Genomic DNA, 25,696 nt, shown 5'->3' with positions numbered 1-25,696 from the left:
TGGTATGTGCATTTTAAAGGGGAAACAGCATATGAGTTCATCAAAGAAATATTTTAATGGCTTTAAGGAAGGACGTCCTGAAGCAGCTCGACACAAAGCTCTTTACCTCATAATGATTAAACAAATATACTGTAAACAAAGCATGCTAATTAGCTGTGTTCCTTCTCACAGTTTACATGAACAGTGGTACTAATCCCTTTTCTTCCTTCTTGCTCACAGAACGCCAGTTTTGACTAATTCCCTCAACAAAATTCCTTCTGCAGCCTAGACTGTCACCAACAAAGACACATCCAATAACCAACCACCTGTTGCAGCAATTGAGCAGTAAAAGCAATAGTTAGCATTTATCATCACAGCTTAGCTAGCCATACACATGTTTATCTTAAGTAATAAGGCAGTTTGTATGTAAGAAATAGCATTTTTGTCCCCTTTGATATGACTTGAGAGTTTGTTTGTTTTTTAATTAAAATAATTGTGTATGATTTTTATTTGAATTCTAAATTACATAAAGGATAACACCACTAGTTTTGACATGTGAACTGTTAGGCTAGCTCCCCCTTTTTTTAAAATATGGAGCTCAGGTGAGCCAGACTGACAGGCAATTATTTATTAGGTTCTACCCTACATAGTTTACATTTCCCTTTACTATTTTTTGGCTGAAGACACAAACCAGTCCACTTCACAGGACAAAGATAATGTACCCAAAGCAGCATTTAACAGTTAGCTGCTAAACATTTCCCTTTGCCTCTGCTGTCTATGCTAAAAAATTAAGCTAGCACTAGAGGGTTGTTTCCTGGTTATTCTGGCTTAACATAACCTTGATTTGGTTTCATAAGAGTGATTATTTTGTGGTGCTAGCTTGCTCCAGACCAGGCTATCAGCCAGGCTTAGTTAATGCTAGGCTTGTTTTTCACCTCTATCCAGGAGTGATTCCCAACATAAATTATTTTTGTCCAATTTTTAAAAGATTTAATCCATATTTTCATTCATTCTGATGTTATTTGCTCTTTGTTGATTGTGCAGAAATAAAATTAAATAGCTAATCAATGTGCAGAGTTGCTTTAAAGATCCGGCTAATTATGATTTCTTGTTTACCTTTTTAGGCTTAAAATAGATTTAAATTTGATGTCCTCTATTCCAGTCAGTTTTACAGTTTTTGAACATTGCATAACAGTTCACTTTACAAACCAATACTGCCGGTAGCTATGTGTATAATTTATTGTTAATTCAGTTTCGTATGAGGTGATCCATTGCTGTATTTCCAATTCACTTTTGAATTACAACCATTATTCCCTTTACACGTAAAGTACAGAAAGGCACAGATAACAGCACAAGCTCTGCTAGCATGGCTTTATTTCATTAATGGAGACATCACTAGAGGGAAGAAAGGTCTTCTATCGTCCGACCCTCAGACTCACATTTTTAACATACTGCCTGTCGCCCAAAGCCAGCTGGGATAGGCTCCAGCTTCCCCGCGACCCGGAATTGGATTAAGCGGTTCAGAAATTTTGCTTCGCTATAACAATATAAACAACATGCAGGTTCCAGCTAAATTATTCAAAGATTCAATAACGGATCCACATTGTGGAATCATTTTGTTGCCAGCAGTGGGTCAATTCTAATTCTGATTCACTACTTCTGCTCTGGATGTGCATGAACAGTTTTGTGATGACTATGTGTAAGATTTGCAAACAGGAGATGTGAAGGAATGTCATCCTGTGTTGCATGCTGGGATGAGAAAGCCATCTCGTACGGATCATTCTCCATTAACTCGGTCTGCACACACTGTTGCCTGGCTAGATTTGCTTTGTTTGACCTTAAAGAAGAGAGAAGATGGACCTTAATTTAATCACATAGTTGAATTCAAGATCAGCTAATTAATAAGCCAGTATATTTGCCAAAATCTGATCATCCCCCGCTGAGTCTCATCTACTTATTTTGGCTAATTTATGAAAGTAAAGAAAGGATAATACTACCAGGTATGTAATGTGTTTATTTTATGGAGCCATATGTAATGAACTTTATGAGTGATTATATTAATATTTTAACATTTTGTTAATAAGATTTTACACGTCAAAGAATCAGTTTCGGGACAAGTTTGGATTTAATAGGGACTGGTCCTAAAACTGATGAGAATTATGGAACTTAAATACTTTGTATTCAACTATGAATTTACTTTGTGGAGTTTTTGTTTGTAGATTATATAAATCCTATCTTAAACAAGAATGTATGTAATCTTGAAACCTGGACATGGTGGACAAAGGTTCATTGTTTTGGATGTGGACTAGAAATGTCATGAGATGGGAATTTTGAGTTGATGTGCATGAAAACATATTTTTGAAGGGGATTATTTATCAGTAATGGTGGTATCCTGACATGATTGTGTACAAGCATAAAATTCATTGTAGCTTAAGTTCAACTTTACATTGCCTTGACTGCAAAGATATTATTTTTATGTCATCTCTTCATTAAAGACTAGCCTGATAGTTCACCAGAATAATTTAGAAATAATTATAATACCATTAAAAAAAGTAATAAATTATGAATTAGTTTATGCTTGATTTAGTTTACAAAGTACAGAAATGGGGAATGAAGTGGCTTTAACAGCATGAAGAAGAAAAGGTAAGAATAACTTTTTGCTTCATCAAGCTCAATTTCTGAATGAAGAGACATTTTTTTTCTTTTTTATTGCAACCGGTTTTAGGTTCATGAAACCTGACCAAACAGCTCAACCTAAATGTACATATAAATGAACCAGGACTGTCTGGGATATTCACTCTGTTTGGGTATGCTAGGAGATGTAGCTTCCTTTGGTTCGGTTTGATTTCACACTGCACTGTGCTGACATGCACCAAACCACCTGCTGACTAGAGGCGAGATTCCCAAGATGACCGCTCATAAAGAAGAAAAACATCACAAGAAGAAGAAGAAAGTCTGGCTGTGTGACTGGCTAAGACAGAAAACAACTTATTTACCGCAAAAAATCAATGAAGCAAAAATAAACTCGTACAAACTCGGGATTTCAGTTTTTACTTTGGTTTTCAAAGCAGAATCTGTCCGTAATGAGCGGCAGGAGAGGCAGGGAGTTATCCAACAGGGAGTTATCCCACATGTTGCTCCAACATCACTTCCTCTCTTTGGTTCACTGGGTAGTGCATTCACATTGCAAGTGAAACGCACCAGGATCCGCTTGCAAGTGAACCAACACCCCCAATTGTTTTCAGACCAGAGTTCACTTCTTTACACTGCTGCTCCAAATGAACCAGGAAGTAACCGGGATTTGTTCAATGTGGACCAAACACAAATGTGAATGCTATCTAGAGCCATGCTTCCACCAACAGGTCCAGCTCGGTCTGGTATGATACACATATTTTTATGTTTCCACAGATAAAAACCAAGAACAAATCCATAATATCCAGTCCAACCTGTCTTACTTTGTGGGACCTTTCTGTTGGTATGCCAGTCTTACTATCCGACCCTAAAGGGTGATGCTAACACACTGCAATACGTTGATTGACTAAAAGAGTCATCACTTCCTGTGCAACTCGGCAATAATAACAAAGCGGGAAGAACTCCATGTTTAAATATAGTGTTTTTTTTATGTCTAAAGCCATGTGGCAAGAGGAAATATCACAAACTGATGGATATCCACCTTTCTCCTTTAGTTCTGTGTCACATTCTTCTCCGTTATCTGGCTTATACCCCACCTACCAGGACAGGGTACGGCTTGCAGCGGAAACGCAACAAAGATCAGAGTTTACTGAACCAAACCGGGCCGTTCTGAGCCAATCACACTGGTGCAAACGGCTTGAATTCCAAGTCAAGAAAACTTTATAGGTAAGGAATCCTCAGACCTGGTCCTGTAGATTTTAGAAGTGTCTGTGCTACAACACACATGAGTCAGAATCAGACTTGTGCAGAGCGGGATGTCAGGCTGCTTGCTGGTAAAACTTCTGAAACCTGCAGGACGTCGGTCGGCAAGGGGCGGCATAGAGGTAAAATCTTGTGTTTATTCCACATCTCCACTGCCTCTTTCTTCCCACCCAGCCACTAGTGTATTTTTTAGACCCTCCTTGACCTGAAGAATAAATGAAGAAATCAGTTTAATCAGAATTAAGATGGATGTTGTTTGTCCATCATAACAAACCATAACAGATCATAATTTCCGTCCTCCCGCTGCTGTTTCTGAGGTGCCGGAGCTTCATTTCTACATATTGCCTGCTGACACCATGTATTACATTGTTAGGCAGGTCATAAGATAAGGTTGCTTCATAATTAATGAACAGACATGATAGCGACATTAATATTCATTAACTTTCAGAACTATCTGTTTCACCACTTATTCCTGCATGTTTTCCACTCTGGCTTCAGATTTACATTAGATTATTATTTTCTGGCATTTAATTAAAATTTAATAAAAGTGAGTAAATAGAAAAAAGGGGATAAGGAAGTGATAGTACTGTTTACACCTGGTAGTAGGACAAAAAAAGCATCTTTAGATGTAGAAAAATAAAAAACACAGTAACTATGTGTATGCCCTGCAGCATCGCAGGCGTTTAACTTAACATAAGAAACTGTTGATGTGCTTAACGTGCATGTGGCTTTTTATCAAACACAAACAAGCACATTGAAAGCCCTGATGCCATTCATAAAAACATCTTTGTGGGTTTTCAGAGGCCAATTAGGCCTACACACCTCCAATTCAGTTATGTCAAACTCATCTAATTGAAATTCCACCCGAGCTTCTGGCATTTAAATCTGTCACTTCCCACTGAAAGCTAGCTGACAACGCGCTGCTGCTGACCCTGCAGGATCAACACGCACTCTCAGCTCTACATCTAAAAGAAAAATGCCAATTCCAAACCCAGAAACTGAATCTGAATGGATTGACTACGAGCAGGAGGGTTGGCTGTAATTCTTATCAACCACTGAGCAGCAGCATCAACAGCTAAATCAGCAGGTAGTGGCAGGTGCTGCAGGAATATAAACAACAGCTGCTGATGAAGAGCAGGAGAAGGGAGGAGGTGGACGAGGTGGCGGGAGGAAACGGGAAAGGAGAGACTGGTAAACAAGACGAATGAAAGGACGATCCACAGCAGAAGCCTGAAGAAGGTCGAACAAAGGGAAAGACACCAGAGCGAGAGGATCACAGGAAGAAACCTGAGAAGTTAATCAGCATTGTGCAAAATAATAAAAGAAGAGGTGAAGAAAAGGGAGGCGGTGAAGGAATAATCCACGGCATTCTCAGCGGTTTCTTCACATTAAATGGATTCAGGTCATTCACAGTTCATCCACGCTATGTCATCATGGTTCTCAACACTCCTGCTTCTCCCTGAAATAACTCGCGTCTCACGGGATGCGATAAAAGAGCTCAGAAATTTACCTCCATGAACGAGCAGACAAAGAGCTCCATGTCAGAACAGAAACTGCAGCAAAGTAAATCACAGAAAGATTTCCATCACATCTGGTAGAACACGCTTCCCCTGTCCTTAACTGGATGATTTTTTATTCTCAAGCTTTTCATTTTCATTATTAAAGACAGATGAAGACAACATGTGGTTTCCAGAAGCAGCAGGAGTCCACATGCAGTCAACAAGGATGTGATTCAAATTCTCTCATCTGGGTGGGGGGGGCATGAAAAGGCTCGAAGACAAATCAACAGCAGGGTAAAAAAAACTTTAAAAATCATCCTTAGCTTTGAGAATCTGCCTCAAACTGCATAAAAACCAAAGCGAAGGTCAGACCTGGTGACCCAGAAGACTTGGTGTGACGTTCCCATGGACGGCAGCCTGGCCTGCTCGTGTGCCGCACGCCGACAGATATTTCTACCATTCCATTCACATCTAAGCTTTGATCCTCAGATGACAAAAGCTCGGCCAGCATCGCTTCTGTAAATTAAGCACCATCTCCAAAATCACATCGACTCTCTGATGCTCCAACATGGAAATCACGATCCACACGTTCTTCTTCTCCAAGTGGGCGAACCGCAGCTGTAAAGTCACGTTTAGCTGATTATTGTTGGATTTTTTATCTTCAGGGTCGTCTGTTTGGTTTGTGTTGCTGAAATCAGTAAAACTTTCCCTGAAGACGACGTCCTCTGTGGCTTCACTCAGGGTCACAGAGGTCGTCAGTGATGTGCAGATTAACCGCGACGTGCAGCAAAATCAATCATTAAAAACAGAAATCGGATTTGGTATTGATTAAACGGCGGCTTTGGCGGCTGGTGGAGAACAAACGGCTGCGATGCCTCTGATGCATCTTATACGGAACTTTTCATGCATCTGTTTATGAATTTAACATTTTCCTATATATTATCTGCATTAGGGTTGGGTATAATTAAACAACATCTGATTAATGGATCACTAAGAATTTCCCCGTTGACATAACGGTTTTATTGATAAATCTCGAGCATCTTTGGGATGGTGCTGATGTTCCCAGTGTAACAGTAGTAGTAGCAGCAGCAGTGTAACAGTTATGTAAATTAGGAGACACGTTGGGCTTTTTCTACCTTCACTGTTTTACTCGTCTATAAATACAACATTTTAACATAAAAAATGACTGATTATTCACACATTTATTGTTAATTCTCTTGATGATTGATTAACACAGTTTAATCAAATGTCCATCTCTAATATGCACAAACATGTTTTTTGGTGTTTCTTTTCAAGATTTTTAGGTTTTCTTTGTTGTTGCAAGTTGATTTTTTTTTTTTTTACTATAATTTGATTATTATGTTTGTTTTGTGACTGAAACTTTTGTGTTTAGTTTTATGTTGTGCAAAATTTGATTCTTTCCAAATGTTTGGTTTTTTTCTGGGATTTTAATATTTTGCGAGAATTTCTTTTTAATTCATTAGTTTTTTTTATCATTTGGAATTTTGTTTATTTAGTGTGTCTTGCTAGATATTTTCATTTTGTTCATTTATTTTTGCAAAATTCACTTTTTTCTTTGCCAGATTTCTATTATTTTTTTATTGTTTTGTCTTTTGGTGGTCTTCTTGTTGTATTCAACATATTCAGATGCTTCAACTGCATGATAGCATGACAACATGGCAGTGCAACGACTTCCTTAAAGTGAAACCGGGTCAATAAATGGAGAATGGCATCATACTTTCTACTTTCTACTTGGTGTGTGGCTGTCCAACATGAGAAGACGGACCTTTATTGAAAATCTATTGCTCTAAACACGGAGCCATTCATGCTTTGTTTTTATGCCTGGTCGCACAGGAAGGGACCTTTTTTCAACCAATCACAGCACTGCGGTGTGTCAAGCGCCACCATTTTTGGTACAGATCTGTCAGATTGGTAATCCAACGGCAGGACCCCCAAAAAGTAGGATGGATCCATTGATTATTAAGAGTATCCTTCTCAGTTTCTACAAATAGAAAAGCAAAAAGCTGTGTCTGACCCACACATGTTGGTGGAAATGATGCAACCTATCACCATCCAGCCAATAAGACGCCTACTGAGAACCAGTATGGATCAAGATAAACCAAACCAAAGTGCCCCAAAAAAACCGTCCTGTCTTTAGCTGCTGCTGGAAAAGAGGCAACAACATGAGATGTGTTGCATGATAACCAGAGTTCATGTATGCACCACGGTACCCGAATGTTTTCTCTCACCGTTTGATCTCATCTCTCTGTTTCAGACCAACAAAGATCAAAGTCTACTTCATATTTATTTAATATGACAGCATCGGTACTTTGGGGGTCCTCACCAGGTTGGAGACGCCTCGAACGGTCTCTGGGTTCAGCATGACGATCTCGGTGGTCACATGTCCCTCCACAGCCTCCGTCATGTTCTCCACTGTACAGTTGATGGCTGGGTCTTTGATCTTGAACCAGTTGTCTGCGTACCAGCCTATCAGGAACCACACATACTTCTTCCCGTAAAGCTTCTCTTTGAACACCTGCAGCATGAAGGGCGGGAGGCAGATATGGAGGGAGGACATAAGGGGAGGGAGAGAATGATAAATTATTCCCGCAGACGTGTTGAGCATGCTGTATCGCCGCCAAACAAGAAAATTTGTTCAGACGTTCAAACAGCTCATTACCAAAGCTCAACTTCTGCTAATAGCCAGTCGGGTTAGGTCTGTTGGGATCAATCAAGCAGGAAAACATACAAACCTCACAAAACACCTTCCTGGCTTCAGTTTCGTAAAAAAGCCCCACGATGATCCTGGCGTCCTGGCGCTGCATGAAAAGCCAACAAAACATTGCTTAGTTTCACCAACAGCAAGAATTTAACTTGACAATAGTGCAGCTTGATGTCCTGCTGGTTCGCAGGACGCCACACACGGCTGTTCAGGAGCTGATAATTAGCATAGCGCATTAATTTCCTCTATTAAATCGCCTCTATGCTAATGGCATGGTGTGCAGCTGTGAGCCGAAGGAGGAAGGAGATGGAGGCGGAGGGGGGGGGGGGACGACCAGCAGCTGAGGTGAATTTTTAATCAAAGCACCTTCAGGTTCTTGACAGCGACAGCCGGGTCGGTGAGGAAGCTCTGGCGAACGCTGATCTCAATGCCTGCCTCCTTCACCCTCTGTTCAAGATCATCCAGAGTCTGGCAGATGAAAGGGAAGGACAGACGGGGAGGGGGAGGGAGAGAGACGAGGAGCAGGTTAGACAGGCGGCTGAAGAGACGAACAGAGAGGTGACAGGTTGAGATTAACATGGCGAGACAAAAGAAAGTCCAACTGAAGGAAAAATAAAAGAAAGAAAAAGCCGTTTATGTTGGTGAAGGAAAGAAAATTCACCTTCTTTCAACTCCTCAGGCTTTAAATTGAAGTATAAACATCAGATAACAGGTTTACTCTGAGTTATTATCAAATGAAAATGAGACAAAATGCAGGATGTTTGTGAAATCCATCCTCACCGCTTCCAGAGGCAAGAAACAAGTCAGAGGCAACTGTTGCTACAGAGAGAAAAATGTTCATGACAGCTGCTGATGGGGAGACGTACGAGCTAGCTTCGTTATTAATACGTGTCCAAGGACAGTTATTAATATTCAATAAAATCTGTAATGAAAGCAATCAATCACAGGTCACCAGATCTGACCCCCAGATCCCCTGACATCAGTCTTTAGGGTGTGTAGGTCTGTGCGTGTCGGTCTGGGGAGGATTATAAGGTCATTCCAAAGTAATTGGAGTTCTTCTTGCTACAAGGAGAAATATTAGTCTCAAGATTAAAAGATGTATAAAACAGAAAATATATAAAACAGCTATCAAATTTCCCAAGACAGCCATCTATGCATGTTCAAAAAACAGAGAAACTGCAAAATGTCCGCGACCTCCATCTGGTTGCTGATAGCCGTCCTGCAGCTCACGTTAGGACTGCGGAATCTTACATTAGCTGCCAAAGCTAAGGCTGTAGGCTTAAACGTTAGCAGCTAAATTTAAGGCAGTAGGCTCAAAAATGCTAAGGCTGTAGGCTCAAACATTAACAGCTAATGCTAACAATGTTGGCTCAAACATTAGCAACTAATGCGAAGAGTGTTGGCTCAAACATTAGCAGCTAACACTAAGGCTGTAGGCTCAAACATTAGCAGCTAAGGCATTAGGCTCAAATATTAGCAGCTAAAGCTAAGGCTGTAGGTTCAAACATTAGCAGCTTAAGCTAAGGCTGTAGGTTAAATATTAGCAGCTAAGGCATTAGGCTCAAATATTAGCAGCTAAAGCTAAGGCTGTAGGTTCAAATATTAGCAGCTAAGGCATTAGGCTCAAATATTAGCAGCAAAGGTTAGGCTGTAGGTTCAAACATTAGCAGCTTAAGCTAAGGCCGTAGGTTCAAATATTAGCAGCTTAAGCTAAGGCTGTAGATTCAAACATTAGCAGCTAACGCGAAGAATGTGGGTTCAAACATTTGCAGCTAACACTAAGACTGTAGGCTCAAATATTAGAAGCTAACGCTAACACTTGGGATTTACTGGCTGTTTAAGTTTGCATACACAGCAGTGTTCAGTTACATCTGTGTATATACTTCCTACAAACAACGCAATCATGCTGCGGACAAAAACTCAATACTGAAGGTCACTGCTAGTATGACTGTACACGGCATTAGGATTCTGAACTAGTGAAATCAATATACCGGTAACGGATTGCTGTGGCATTTCAGTAACCAACAGTTTACTAATCTGTTGCTAACTAGGCACGAGACTCTGTCACTGTGCAACAGGGAACAATTATAAAAAACTTTTATAAAAATGTCAGTAGTTGTGAACAAGGTTGGAGAGGCGCTTTTCAAAACTAGCCGCAATTGTGTTTACCTCCGATCTTGTGTCTGGCTCTTGCTGACAAGTCAAAATTTCATCATGTCTGCACGTGCGGCCTACAAGTTAAAGGTACGCTGAAACCGTATGAGCATCATGATATGTATGTGGACGTATTAGCAGCATCAAGTATATCCCAGGTTTAAGACTATTAGCTCAAACATTAGCCACTAACGCTAATTAGCTTCACATTCAGATAGTTAATTTGCTATTTGTACATGTTTGTGCATGGTAATTTTTGTGCGAACACACATGAAAATTCAAACAAATGCTTTAATGCAAAGACAGCGGACTCACACATCAGTAGCTAATGCTAAGATCACGAACATGAATGTTTTGAAAATAACGGGAAGGTTCGTGTTATCACAAACCAAACACATCTACGTCATAGCTGTCAACTCTCCCGTTTTGGCCAGAAAACTACTGTATTTTCCCGTTTCCGAACATCCTCCAGTGTATTTATTTCCCTTAAATCTCCCGTATTTTGATTAAGGGAGAAAATACAGATGATATATCAAGAAAGTCCCAATCCCAGCTTGCCTCCACTCCAGGTGGACCAGCAGGAAGGAAATGAAGACATCATTGTATTTGACGTCTGGAATCGACCGGTGTACGATACCTCTCCTACTCCCACCACGACACTCTGGGTGGTTGCTAGAGAATTTCCTGCATTTTAAAATCCAGAACTTGTCAGGTATGATCTACGTGCTCAGTAAAGGCAATAATCAACTGTGTTCTAAAGTGTATGTAGACACATCAGAGCAGATTCTTACTAAATTGATCGTCATATAAACGAGTTCATTAAGTGGACTTTAAACTCATCTAGATACCAAACTAAAGTCCGTCTGTGAAGCTAATCAGCTGAAACTGGTCATGCAACAAGACAAAGATCCTAAACACAGCAGCAGATTGACATGTTGACCCACTCCACTTAAAAAACTCATTTGAGTCAAAGAACTTTGTCTTTTCACACACTGCTTCTGCATTCTGGCATGATTTTTGTCAAATAAACAACAAAACAATCAAATTTCATTAAATCCTGATACATAAAACCTTAGAAGTGGAAGAGGTACGAATACATGTTGGATAAACAAGAAAGGCTACATGGGTAGAAAATAGATTTTACACACAACTGGGGAAAAAAATGAAAAATGTGTGAAGAGAGAGGAAAGAAAACTAGCAGAACCATTAAGTTTCATTACAGGAAACATCCCAGGTGCCATGGCATCGACCGCAGCTCCTGAGAGAGATGCATTGTTTGATCAATATTTCTCACAACCAATATTCCAACAAATTACTTCAAAAGTCCTCCATCGGTCACCAAGAGAAATTGCTTGAAGGTGTACCGCTACAGAGAGAGAAAATAAAAGAAGTGCTCATAAACAAACATACAGAGGAAATCAGGCAGGCTGGGTTTCAAAACAAAGATGGAGAGGAGGATAAAAGTAAAGACAGAAGACAGAAAGAAAAGGTGAGAGGCAAAGGAGGTGAAATCACTGACTGAAGTGAAGACTTCCGTGGTCTGCTGGATGGTGGCGATGCGTGACCACCCCCACTTCTTGAAGAGCTGCACTCTGGTGGGGTTGTGGAGGGTGGCGGACGGGTGCGTGCGGAAGAAGGTGGGAAACCGCTGGCGGTTGGACAAGGCCGGCGAGCTGGAGCCGTACGATAGCTGAGGAGACACATCCAGACAAAACAAATGAAGAACAGTGACTGAGGGGGGAAGAGGAAAAAATCCATCTGTCGGTGGTAAATAGACTTCAGTCAAACTGCGTTCAAATCAAGACTGAACTGTGTTTGCTTTGATGGCGATGGATCCAACAATGGAGAAAAGAAGGCGGCAAAGAAGACAAAAAAGCATTTTCTCACGTTCATCCACCTCATCCTCACACCTGTCTTCACTTACCTCCCACTTGCATACCGAGTTATGTCAATAAACTCGGTAATACCAATTAAAACGTGGGTTTCTGCAGGACTTTTCATGTATCATGATCACATTTTACCACAGCAAATAACAAAAGAACAGCCATTTAAAAAAGAAATGTCAGGTTTAATAGGTAAGGGGTGGACTTTTTTTTTTTTAAAACTCATCCTTTTAGATGAAATTTTAATCAGGAAATTTTGCATTTTGAAATTGTGTCTTTTTGATTGACACATATTTGAAATCTGCTAGCAAGAAAGAGAGCATAGCACGACTGATTTTTAGCCAGCTAACAGCGAGCATTAGTTTTAGCCCACCAACGTCCATTAGCGGGTTAGCTCCAGTTAGCTCGATTAGCTCTTGTTAGCTCGGTTAGCTCTTAGCTACCACGTTCACAGCCCCCCTCTCTGTTTCAAGTTTCCACACTCTTGAATTTTCCTGGAATAATGACACATGAGATGCTGCCAAAATGGCAACAGTCAGATCATCTCTTCAGAAACCAAGCGGCAACCTCCGGCGGTTAAAAGTGAAGCCTATGTGGAAGTGCATAAAACTGCAGTTCCCCCTTCATCCACTAGGGGCTGCAAAACAGAGAGAATCCCCATAGACTCCCATGTTAAAAAGACCAACTTCACGGCAGAAATTAACATGTTTACAGCAGAAATAAACCTGTTTACAGCAGAAATAAACATGTTTACAGCAGAAATAAACATGTTTACAGCCTGGTACAAAAATCCATTTTCAATTTAATAGGTCAGGTTTACCTTCATGACAATTGTGGGAGGATGGAATTTTTTTCTAACTCACCCGTTTAAAAGTAATTTAATATTGAAGTTCGGCATATTTAGGGGTGTGTCCTTTTGATTGACAGGTACCAATCTCCCGCTTCAAATAAGAAGAACGTAGAACAACCACGGTTTTTAGCCGGTTAACAACATGACTTAGCTTTAGCCCGCTTATCTCCGTTGGCTGGTTAGCTCGGTTAGCTCTTAGCTACAGAAATTTTGGATTTCGCTTAATGTCAATCATCCACCATGGTGCTCACAGCCCTCCTCTCAGCTCCACCTCTTTGCCCATATTTGTATTTTCTGGGCGAGACGACGCTCACCAAGATGGTGATGGTAGGAACCGCCCACCGAGCTTCAATTCAGCTCTTCAGAAACCTACGGGTGACGTCACGGAGGCTCTGCCCAAATCTATTACACTCTGTACATCCAAACCAAAGACTGTATGTCTTTGGTGTGGATGTACAGAGTGTAATTAGACAGCATTTACAGAAAAACCAACAGATTCAGACTGAGCAGACTTCTTTCCACAGCTGCAGGGAGGAGGAAGGATGCTGGAAAATGCCAGAAGAAACGGAGTTTAAAGAGAAGCCTTCTGTCAGCTGCTTTACAACTAGATATAAAATCCTTCACAGGTCCTCTTTAAAATGAGAAACCTTTCCGTTTAGAGAACCATTACAGATTCAAACAGCCTCCAAAGCTCTCGTCTCAGTCCCTGTTACCTATAGCTAGAGCTATAGGATGTTAACCACTGGGAGCGAGAGGTGGCTCGGTGATAGATGTCAGCTGTCTGGTACAATGTGGGCTCGCCACCGTAACAAATCCCCGCAGGTAAATGCAGGTAGACGAAGGAATCAATATGAAGAAATGGAGGATGGAATTAAACAGTCGGAGACAGGCGATGCAGGAGCAGCAGAGAAATATCTGGAGGCAGCAGCAGCTCCAGGAAACACATGGCAGGTAATAACATCCATGAGCCGAAGATGGGAGTTTAATGAGGGGAGAGACGTATTTACTAAATGTCTAAACGCCGTATTTAACTGTTTACATGGTAGATGAAGCATCACAGGCCTGCTGATTAATCACTACATGACATGTCCTCATACTACATATATATATATATATATATGTATATATATATATATATATATATATATATATATATATATATATATATATATATATATATATATATATATATATATATATGTATATACACATATATATATATATATATATGCAACAATGAAAAATTAGAAAGAGAAATGAGGGAGAAGGACTTCTAAAAGCTGAGAAAAATCCTCAACAGCAAGTGAAAAACCCTGACTACATGGCAACATGGCAAGAGTAAAATTTCATGTTGGACAAGGTTTTAAGAGCAGCTAAAACACTAAACACCGTTGAATGGAAACATTTGCTAACCTAATTGTAGTTTGTTATTTTATTGCAAAAAAAAATATTTTTTTCGCAAAAAACTGTACTGGAAATGCAGATTTTGGCATCAAGCATAAAAAACAGAAGGTGTGTGTATACATGTGTATATATACATACATATATATATATATATATATATATATATATATATATATATATATATATATATATATATATATATATATATATATATATGTGTATATATATATATATATATATATATATATGTATATATATATATATATATATATATATATATATATATATATATACATATATATATATATATATATATATATATATATATATATGTATATATATAGCAAATGTTTCCATTCAACGGTGTTTAGTGTTTTAGCTGCTCTTAAAATCTTGTCCAACATGAAATATATATATATTTTTATATATATATATATATATATATATATATATATATATATATATATATATATATATATATATATATATATATATATATATATATGTATATATTATGGATGTTTGAATTCAACAGTTTCACTATTATTCTCTTTTAAAGTGACATTTTATTGAAATTACGATTTTGAAAATGTATTATAATAGACTTTTATTGTGAAAAGACATAATGTCATCATTTTTTTGTGTGTTTTCACAGTTCCAGGTTTTTCATGTAATTTTACAATAGATTCATAGATCTGCAGTCCATTCAGTCTACTTCCATAAACTCATTGATACTTTGAACATATTTCAGTAAAAATACATAAAATATTACACAAAAAAAACATGATATATTTTTACCTGCGTGGCTTAATTTAACTGTGACCTCAAACCTCTCTATAGGGTGAATTAGAAGATCCTTAATGTCTTTTAGACATCTGGGGGGAAAACACAATTCCAGCGCGGTTCAGAGACCTGATCGACTCAGGTGTTCAGAGATAACAAGCCGGGGGCAAAATAAACAAACACGCGGTGGTAGGTTGGTGCTTTTTTCCTAATTTAGCTTAAAAGTGATTCAACCTCACCCAGTCAACCACAGATACCAGTCAGTTTGTGCTCAGCTCATTTCGTTTATTTCTGGTGGGATTTAATTGGCGCCGTGCTGAGAGGAGTGTGATCATTTCGCTGATGGCAAAACCTGAAAATAACCCGACTTAAAGCTATAAGTTCTTCCTCAAGGCAACGCTCAAACAAGCCTTCAGCAAATGCCACAACAAGGAAGAAACTTCCCCAAGACTAAAACAACGTCGCCTGAGTCTCGCTCCATCAGATCTCTGTGGATCAATGCCCGAACACGGCTCATCGGAGGGGAGATGGAAGATCACATTAACCCTGCGCCAATGCCAGACGATAGACAGCCCTAACTACTTGATCAGTGTCCAAAAAACGGAGGGTCCTTCTGCCTCCCTGGTTCTGTGATGAGGCTGTTTGACATGCGAGGAGGCTCCTGCAGGCAGAGCACATGCAGGAATAATTGAGTGTGGTGGTTGGAAGGTTGTGCCAGTGGTGGCAAGTAGTAAAGACAGACAGATCCCTTTGTCTGTCGGGAGGATCAGCTGCTCGAGCTGAGGCGGAAACCAAGAGTGGGTGATAGAAAGAAAGAGATGGGAGAGGAGGAGGAAGGAAGGAAAGAGAGAAGAGAGGAGGCTGACAGAGCAGGCCAGCTCCAGGCAGCGATGACAGATAACGAAAAGAGGAAAAAAGTCAAAAAGTGAGAAAGAATTCTTAATGATGAGGAAAAGGGGAGCGAGACCAGAGACGAGGAAGAAGGGCAGATGCCAACTGCGAGGACTGATTGTTCCCGATGACTAATCTCTGGATGAAACTTCAATTATGGGACAAATCTAATAAGCAGAGCGCTGTGAGTGACAGAGTGGCAGATCAAAAGGAGACTAAGCAGGAGATAAACAAAATAAACTGACTGATGAAGCAGAAAAAAAGCTCTTTAAAAGAAGACGGCAATAAATCTCATCCTCGTTTACAGAAAACATTTTTAAAAAAGCCATGAATCTATTAAGATGTTAATTTGAAGGCAAACAAAGATGCTTTGTCCTCAGCGCAGTGTGATGAAACCGGCTTGCAACGCCTCACCTCTGATTAAAGGTGCTGTTCAGAACATTTTAAAATCAATAAACATCCACAGCATTGATTAGGTGAGCTAAATACAAGTAGCGCAGCATAAAAAGTACAAAACGTCGTCACACAGATGAAGATTTATCCGTCTGTGTTACATTTACAACATCATCCTGCAGAGAGCAGATCGAGAAAACAGGACGAGATCTTTCTGCATCACCGTCTAGCTTCTCTCTGTCAGTTCATTTCCCTCCCAGTGTTCCCAGTGCAGCCGAGACAGAAACACGGGACGCGCTGTGTTGTTAGCATGTTTGTTTGGCATCAGGCTCTCGCTCCCTTCGGAGGATCAAAGCTGTTACAGAGCAACAGCACAACGTCTCATTCAGGGGAAATCTCCTTTAGCACAGTTTTAAATTAGTACACAAATTATTCACAGATGTAATTAAATGGTGTTTGCACTGGATTAGAGTTTGGTTCAACCATTGTCCCCATGTGACGAGGAGCGGAATCTGGTACAAAATTATTTCATTTCAGTCGAACTTAGATTGGGGGACTTGGCTCTGCACCTCCACCAGCAGCAGCAGCAGCTTCTAAATAAACTGGCACAATTCATCCCTTTTTTATGCCTTAAACTATGAAGACCTGACATGCTAATGCTAACGCTTACACAAGTATCTATATTACCTTTCTACATGCACACACTCAGGTTGCGCTCTCGGATCGCACTTACGGGTCCCACTCCCGGACCGCGCTCCTGGACGTCGCTCTCAGATCAGTCTCTCAGATCGCACTTTTTGATCGCAGTCTTGGGCTGCACTCTCAAATGCACTCTCTGGCCCTGTTCTCAGATCGTCCTCTTGGGTTGGCGTCTCTTGTCGCAATCTCGGGTCGCACTTACAGGTCGCGCTCTCAGATCACTCTCTCAGATCGCACTTTTGGGTCGCAGCTCTGGCAGCATTCTCAGACTGCGCTCTCAGATTTCGCTCTTTGAACATACTCTCAAGTCGCGCTCTCAGATCACTCTCTCAGATCGCACTTTTGGGTCGCAGCTCTGGCAGCATTCTCAGACTGCGCTCTAGACCGCGCTCTCAGATTTCGCTCTTTGAACATACTCTCAAGCCGCGCTCTCGGATGCGCTCTTGAAATGTGGTCCCAAGCTGTGCTGTCAGGCAGCGCTCTATACCTCTAGCACTCTCTCGCAGGTCACACTCTTGGCATGCGCTCTCAAATGCACTCTCGGGGCCTGTTCTCAGAATGCAATGTCAGGTTGCTCTCTCAGTTTGCACTCTCTATCATGCTCTCGGGCCCTGCTCTCAGATTGTCCTCTCGGGTTGCGCTCTCTTGTCACAATCTCGGGTCGCGCTCCTGGACTGCGCTCCCAGATCACTCCCTCAGATTGCACTTTTTGATCGCAGTCTTGGGTCGCATCTCTGGCAGCGTTCTCAGATCGTGCTCTTGGACCGCGCTCTACACTGCACTCTCAGATTGCGCTCTTTGAACATACTCTCAAGCTGCGCTCTCGGATGCGCTCTTGAAATGTGCTCTCAGGCCGTGCTGTCAGACAGCGCTCTATACCTCTCTCTCATGTTGCGCTCAGGCCACACTTTCATATCTCGCTCTCAGTTCGCAATGTTGTATCTCACCCTTGGCTCGCACTCTCAGACCGCTTGTCTCGAGCTAATTTGATTGGTTATGCTATTGGAGGAAATTTTTCAAAGCAGTCCATGACAGACTGCTACTAGAAAAAGACCAATGTGGGTTCATCTCATTTTACAAACGAGAAAGCATCCAGGTGTAGATCCGACCTCAAGGCCTCAAACAGCCACTAAAGTTGAACATCATGGCTACTTCAAAACCAATATAATCTTTTAATAAAATCTTTAAAAAATATCTGATAGAAAACTGTTTTCATTGTTTTTTAAAAAAAAAATTAAACTGGTGTGTTTGATTGATAAGACATGTGCATGGACCATCTCCCCCATCCCGATGTTGTTGGAGCTCTGACATGCAGAGGAAATTGTAAAAAAAAAAAAAAAAAAAAAAAAAAAAAAAAAAGTATATGGGATCTTTAAATTTCCTTAATTCAGGAGAACAGATGGAAAGTAGCCACTGGTTAATTCTGGTATATTTGCATGATTTTGTCCATTAATATTATTTATCCTTCCTAAATAAATCTGCTGCTGGGGTAGGCATCACGTGCAGAAAGTGTAGAAAGAAGGATGAAATAACGGCTTCCCAACTAAAGGATGAATAAAGATAAAGATCTTTAAGAGGTTCTTGAATAAACTTAATAAAAAGAATCCTGCAACCTCTCTAGATGCTACGGTATGTTTCAGCAGGAAGCAGGAAGCAGTATATTAAGAGCTCTGTACCCCCCCCCCCCCCCCCCCCCCCCCCAGGCTACCACTCCCCCTTTAGACAAAGTCAAGTTGGACAAACTAGAGAACACTATTCAGATTTAACCATACAGTTAATTAATAACTTGGGAACAATAAATGACATTTTTAGATATTTAGAATCACCCAGCGTGAGCAAATCTAAATATTTATCGTAACTCTGCTAAATGTTCCATTCTGCTCTGAGGTACCCAGTTAATTTAGTTTTAGCACCAGAAGTTGAGTTTACTCCCCTTATACTCTTTAGTTTGCAGCTGGTTGCTTTACTTTGTCAAGCTCCCTCCACATTTATTGCATTATGCAGCAGAGAGGGATTCAACTTCTATTTGTTTGTTATTTGAAGCTAAATGAGCTGTTTTCATCAGACTACGAGGTCTTATTTGTTGGCTCATTTTAGTTTAATTCAACCTGCATTTCTTATCAGTGTGGCTGTAAGTTATGCTAATCTTGCAGTGAAACAAATCAGAGTGCAAACAGCATCTGCTGCGGTGAAAAGCATGAGCTCCCTCGAGCTCTGAGACTTTGATGAACCTCATGAAAATAAGCTTTCACCATCCGAAAGTAAAGTGGAACAAAATCCTGACCCAGCTGGACTGAACACTCATTTCTCTTCACGGTGGGGAAAAGCTGTTACAATAAGTCATCTCATGTGCTGGATAGCTCATTTGATGCGCCCTCTCCAGGAACTAAAGCTACTAAAGTGAAAACAATCCACGGCCCTCGTGCACCAAAACAAACCAGTGTGATTGGACGGATAATCGTCCAGGATGGGGATCCTTAATGCACTTAGCTCAACGGTCGTTCCAGGCAGCTAGTTTCTCTGGTTGACCCCCAAACAAACTATTTAAAAGGATGTAGATAGCTGTGCCACTTTATATGTTGCTGAATCTCTAATAAAAGATTCAAGGACTGAAAAGTTAGCTTGGAATATTGACACGCTGACGAGAAACTACAATGGGCCAGAAGGATCCATGCCCACATAGGGATACTTTATTTTCTGTTTCCCAGATTTTAGCTTTAAAATGCATTTTGCTTCAGTCGCATCATCAGTGAAGGTATGCGCACATTTACAGCAGCAGGTCTCCTGCATCGAATCCACAGGAGATGTGCAATTTGGTCCATTTTCAAGGAGCTTTGTTCTCCGTCACAACCATAGACTGTATATAAAGACCTTCCTTTTCCATGATTCTTATAGTTAGGATATGAGCATCTCCTGAGTTGGAGTCTGCATGTACGGGACCCAACTGTCCAGGTTATGCTTTTTGCTCTTATAGTTATGGGTAGACTAGCCCAGCTTTACTTATGTAGCAATGGGGATGTTACCTGATGCGCTGAGAAGTACCTCGCTCTATTTCTCTAATATATTAATGAATAAATATATGCCAATATTGCCGTCTCTAACTTATTTCTCCTTTTTTCCGCAAGTCTTCCTGAATAAGTGCAGTTGTACATGTTGATCTGTCTTTCCTGTCGTCTCCACCTCAACCAGTCGAGGCAGATGGCTGCCCTCCCTGAGCCGGGTTCTGCCGGAGGTTTTCTTCCTGTTAAAGGGGAGTTTTTTCCTTCCCACTGTCGCCTCGTGCAGCTCAGGATGGGGGATTGGATCCAAGTCATGACTCGATGCAATCAGTTGGTTTCTATTATAGGATATGTATGAATTGGCTTGAAATGATGTGTATGTTGATTCGTGTCTGTAAAGTGCCCTGTGACAACATTGTTGTGAAGTGGCGCTATACAAATAAAGTTGAATTGAATTGAAAAGTTGAAAGAGATGGACGGAGCCTCCATGACGTCACCCGTAGGTTTCTGAAGAGCTGAATTGAAGCTCGGTGGGCGGTTCCTACCATCACCATCTTGGCAGGGGCATGCGTGTCGTCTCTCCCAGAAAATACAAATATGGGCAAAAAGGTGGAGCTGAGAGGGGGCTGTGAGCGTCTTGGTGGATGATTGACATCGAGCGAACTCCGAGCTTTCTGTAGCTAAAAGCTAACTGAGCTAACCCGGGGAGAACAGGAGCTAACCAGCTAACGGAGGTAAGCAGGCTAAAGCTAAGTCACATTGTTAACCGGCTAAAAACCGCGATTGTTCTACATTCTTCTGACTTGAAACGGGAGATCTGGTATCTGTCAATCAAAAGGACACGCCCCCAAGTATGCTGAACTTCGAGATTGGAAAAAAATTCACTCCCCCCACAGTTGTCATGAAGGTAAACATGACTTATAAACCTAAAATGGATTTTTGAACCAGGCTGTAAACATGTTCATTTCTGCTGTAAACATGTTTATTTCTGCTGTGAAGTTGGTCTTTTTAACATGGGAGTCTATGGGGATTTGCTCTGTTTTGGAGCCCCTAGTGGATGAAGGGGGAACTGCAGCTTTATGCACGTCCGGATGGGCTTCACTTTTTTTTTTTTTTTTTTTTTTTTTGTCTTGTCCAGCATTTAGGCAAGCAGAATGATGGTCTGGATGCTGTGTTCTGCTGAGCAAATTTTCTCTACCAGGGGAAGCTTTATAGATATAATGATCCCCTTGACTTTCTGAATTTTTATTTTATTTCTATGTTTATTTTGTATTGTTGTTTGAATTGTAGAGTTTGTACTGCTGGACCAGAGAGGACAGACAAAAGACAGAAAGAGAAAGGAGAAAAAACACCTCATAAGAAAAGGGAAAGAGATAAAGGGAGAGAAAAGGGAGAGAAAAAAACAACAACTAAAAAATAACCCAAAAACAAAAAGAAAGAAAACAACCTACAGATGTATACATATACACACGTACAGGCACACACATACATATACACACACATACACACGCATACATACACATACATATACACACACGTATACACACATAATATATATATATATATACACATATATATACATATGTACACATATACATTTACACATACATACATTTACACACACACCTCTATGCACACACATACACACACATACATACGTACAAACATATACGCACTTGCCAGTATTAACACATATACAAACACATACAAGCCAACTTTAGATCATAGTAACTAAACTATGAATCTAAAAAGTTAAATATAAATGAGAAACAAACAGAAATGAGAAAACTAGCTGCTGTTAGTGAATAAACCTGCAGACAACTCGGTGACTGTGTCACATGCAGAACATGCAGAGTGGAACGTGTTCAGAGAAGATCATGCCAGTGCTTCACTTTTAACCGCCGGAGGTTGCCGCTTGGTCACGACGCATAAACTGAAGCAACGCCACCGCCTACCACCAGGGGGCTGTGTTGAGTTGTATAGCTTACATGCAACCAGCAAAGGAACAAACCAGAGACGAAGAAGAGGAACAGGGAGAAGACGGCAAGATAAAAAGCACCTGAAGAAAACACAGAAGTTGGGGAAAAATCAGAAAACTTTCCAGTGATATTTTTCTTCTTCATGTCAAATAAAAACTGGGAAAATTTTAGATGAGTCTTCGGGAAATTTTTCAGCACTGAAATGGAAACGGTCAGATCGATTTTCTGAAGATGATGGATCAATTTCAGCCAGTCAAAATATCTGCAAAGTTTATGTTTACAGCACAATTCAACAACAAGGTGATTCAGAGTGCTTTGCAGAGACATTAAAACCTTAGAAAAAGAAAAGAACATCAGATCAAAAGTATTAAATGTTTAAAAAGTCCAGCTTAAAGCAACAGAGCAGATTTGGACTTTTAGATAAAACCTACAGCTGCGAGCAGGAGGGTTTTTAACGGGAATTTCCAGCTGATCTGAGGCTTTCTGGGAGTTTCCTCCAGACATGTGGAGCACAGACGCTGAATGCAGCTTCTCCAGGTCTGATTCTATACTTGTTGAGGATGTACACTGCTCAAAAAACTAAAGGGAACACCTAAACAACACAACGTAACTCCAAGTCAACCACACTTCTGTGAAATGGAACTGTCCACTTAGGAAGCAACACTGATTGACAATCAGTTCCACATGCTGTTGTGCAAATGGAATAGACAACAGGTGGAAATTATAGGCAATTGTCAAGACACACCCAATAAAGGAGTGGTTCTGCAGGTGGAGACCACAGACCACTTCTCAGTTCCGATGCTTTCTGATGTTTTGGTCTGAATGCTGGCGGTGCTTTCACTCTAGTGGTAGCATGAGACGGAGTCTACAACCCACACAAGTGGCTCAGGTAGTGCAGCTCATCCAGGATGGTACATCAATGCCAGCTGTGGCAAGAAGGTTTGCTGTGTCTGTCAGCGTAGTGTCCAGAGCATGGAGGTGCTACCAGGAGACAGGCCAGTACATCAGGAGACGTGGAGGAGGCCGTGGGAGGACAACAACCCGGCAGCAGGACCGCTACCTCCTTCTTTGTGCAAGGAGGAACAGGAGGAGCACTGCCAGAGCCCTGCAGAATGAGCTCCAGCAGGATACAAATGTGCTTGTGTCTGCTCCAACAGTCAGAAACAGACTCCATGAGGGTGGTATGAGGGCCCGACGTCCACAGGTGGGGGTTGTGCTTCCAGCCCAACACCCTGCGGGACGTTTGGCGTTTGCCAGAGAACACCAAGATTGGTAAATTCTCCACTGGCGCCCTGAGCTCTTCACAGATGAAAGCAGGTTCACACTGAGCACATGTGACAGACGTGACAGAGTCTGGAGACGCCGTGGAGAACGTTCTGCTGCCTGCAACATCCTCCAGCAGGACCGGTTTGGCAGTGGGTCAGTAATGGTGTGGGGGGGGGCATTTCTTTGGAGAGCCACACAGCCCTCCATGTGCTCGCCAGAGGTAACCTGACTGCCATTAGGTACCGAGATGAGATCCTCAGACCCCTTGTGGGACCATATGCTGGTGCGGTTGGCCCTGGGTTCCTCCTAATGCAAGACAATGCTAGACCTCATGTGTCTGGAGTGTGTCAGCAGTTCCTGCAACACGAAGGCATTGATGTTATGGACCGGCCCGCCCGTTCCCCAGACCTGAATCCAGCTGAGCACATCTGGGACATCCTGTCTCGCTCCATCCACCAACACCAAGTTGCACCACAGACTGTCCAGGAGTTGGCGGATGCTTTAGTCCAGGTCTAGGAGGAGATCCCTCAGGAAAACATCCGCCACCTCATCAGGAGCATGCCCAGGTGTTGTAGGGAGGTCATACAGGCACGCGGAGGCCACACACACTACTGAGCCTCATTTTGACTTGTTTAAAGGACATTACATCAAAGTTGGATCAGCCTGTAGTGTGTTTTTCCACTTTCATTTGGAGCAGAACTCCAAATCCAGACCTCCATGGTTGATAAAAATATTTAATTCCTTCAGATCTACAACGTGTTACTTGAGCAGTGCAGTTGATACAAAACATGATATTTGTTTTAATTTCAGGGAGTTTTAGGCAATAAAATTGTGTGTGAAGCCTGGAAACGTTTTTCTTCTCTGCCATTTGATCACTGCAGCCTGTCACGATGACGCTGATAACATCATAGATGATGAGGTTTTGTTCTGATATTTTACAGGTTAAAAGCAGGTTAGTAACCTGCTTTTAACCTGTAAAATATCAAAACAAAACCTCATCATCTATGATGTTATCAGCGTCATGTTTTGTTATATTTATCATATAACTTACAGATGTCATTTTTTATTTTACATATAAACCATGTATTATTCCACAGTTGAATTATTTTATCATTTTAAAAAGATTTTTCTTATTTTTGTTAAATTTACTCATCAGTTATCATTGTTTTAAAAGCATTTCTATCAAGAATTAATGTTATTGTGTTTGTCTTTGTTTCTTTTTGCTTTTGCTGTAAAGATAATGATACAATAATGACACAATCGTGTACGTTGATTCGTGTATGTAAAGTGCCCTGTGACAACATTGTTGTGAAGTGGAGCTATACAAATAAAGTTGAATTGAATCGTGATTGTCCTCTAGGGGCAAGAAGTATCCGTATGCATACCCATATCGCGACTGGTATAAACATAAAAGTACCATAAACTACTGGCATCCCCCGCCTGAAAAGCTGCAGCAGCTTTCAGAGTTTTCAAACTTATGTAAAATGTTTACTTGCAGTATAAATGTCAACCTTCTCCACTGACCTGGGAGTGTTTCAGCACTGCTACAGTGTGACTGTTCAGCATTTCCATCACATCTGGATGTTTGGACTCGTCATAGTGATTTTCTTTTCCCACATTTCAGAGCTTCTCTGGGGGAAAATGTTTGTGTGTTTGCAACTCTTCTTTGTCTTCCACCACAATGTGGCAGGCAGTTCAAACCAGCAGGGTTTGGGGGGAAACGCAGATTTTATAGGAGCATTGTGATGCAGATGAGGACAGAAATGATGTAAAACATTAACTGTACCAGGAAAAGTGGATGCATTCAGACTAATTGCTACCATTAGCATCTCCAACCAGACTTCACATGTTCCTGTTAACAGCTCTCTTAGTTACAAAAACATGTCAGAAAGCCATAAAAACAACATATCTATCTGCCTCAAAAGCATTTATGTGCAACAAAGTGAAGGAAGTTTGAATGAGAGGCAAATGAAGCCTCAGCGTGTGTGTGTGACCTTGTGCTGAAAAGTGAAAGACACCCACCACGATGAGGTTCCACATGCGAGCAGCCTCCGCCACCAGCGTGGAGACGCCGCTGCAGCCGGGCATCAGCACGATCTTGATGGGTTCGGTGTACAGAAGGTCATACAGCAGCTTGGTGGCTTCTCCCGGGTCACACTGGAAGGACAAAAGTGACTTTAGAAATGAATTTAGATGAGACAGAGATGGAGGAAGCAAAAGGGAAAAGATAAAAGTCAGGCAGAGGGGGGAGTAGGAAGAAAAACCAGCAGATTCAGGAAAAAGGAAGACAACGTAATGGGA

At 41.1% G+C, this 25,696-nt stretch overlaps 1 protein-coding gene across 1 annotated transcript in view; it reads right to left on the bottom strand.

Moving 5' to 3' along the window:
• The window catches only part of gabbr1a (gamma-aminobutyric acid (GABA) B receptor, 1a), a gene marked incomplete at its 3' end in the record, with an annotated part of 137,235 nt that overhangs the window by 53,686 nt on the left and 57,853 nt on the right, over nucleotides 1-25,696 (bottom strand). The window contains exons 5-9 of the mRNA XM_079240506.1: nucleotides 25,418-25,552; nucleotides 11,768-11,938; nucleotides 8,461-8,562; nucleotides 8,126-8,191; nucleotides 7,717-7,908 (exon numbers count right to left, since the gene is read on the bottom strand). Coding sequence (XP_079096632.1) covers nucleotides 7,717-7,908; nucleotides 8,126-8,191; nucleotides 8,461-8,562; nucleotides 11,768-11,938; nucleotides 25,418-25,552 — 666 coding nt within the window. The remainder of the gene's footprint in view (nucleotides 1-7,716; nucleotides 7,909-8,125; nucleotides 8,192-8,460; nucleotides 8,563-11,767; nucleotides 11,939-25,417; nucleotides 25,553-25,696) is intronic.

This window comes from Telmatherina bonti (genome assembly GCF_933228915.1).
Source record: "Telmatherina bonti genome assembly, chromosome: 5".
Taxonomy (NCBI): domain Eukaryota; kingdom Metazoa; phylum Chordata; class Actinopteri; order Atheriniformes; family Telmatherinidae; genus Telmatherina; species Telmatherina bonti.
This window is presented reverse-complemented; position numbering and strand designations above follow the sequence as displayed.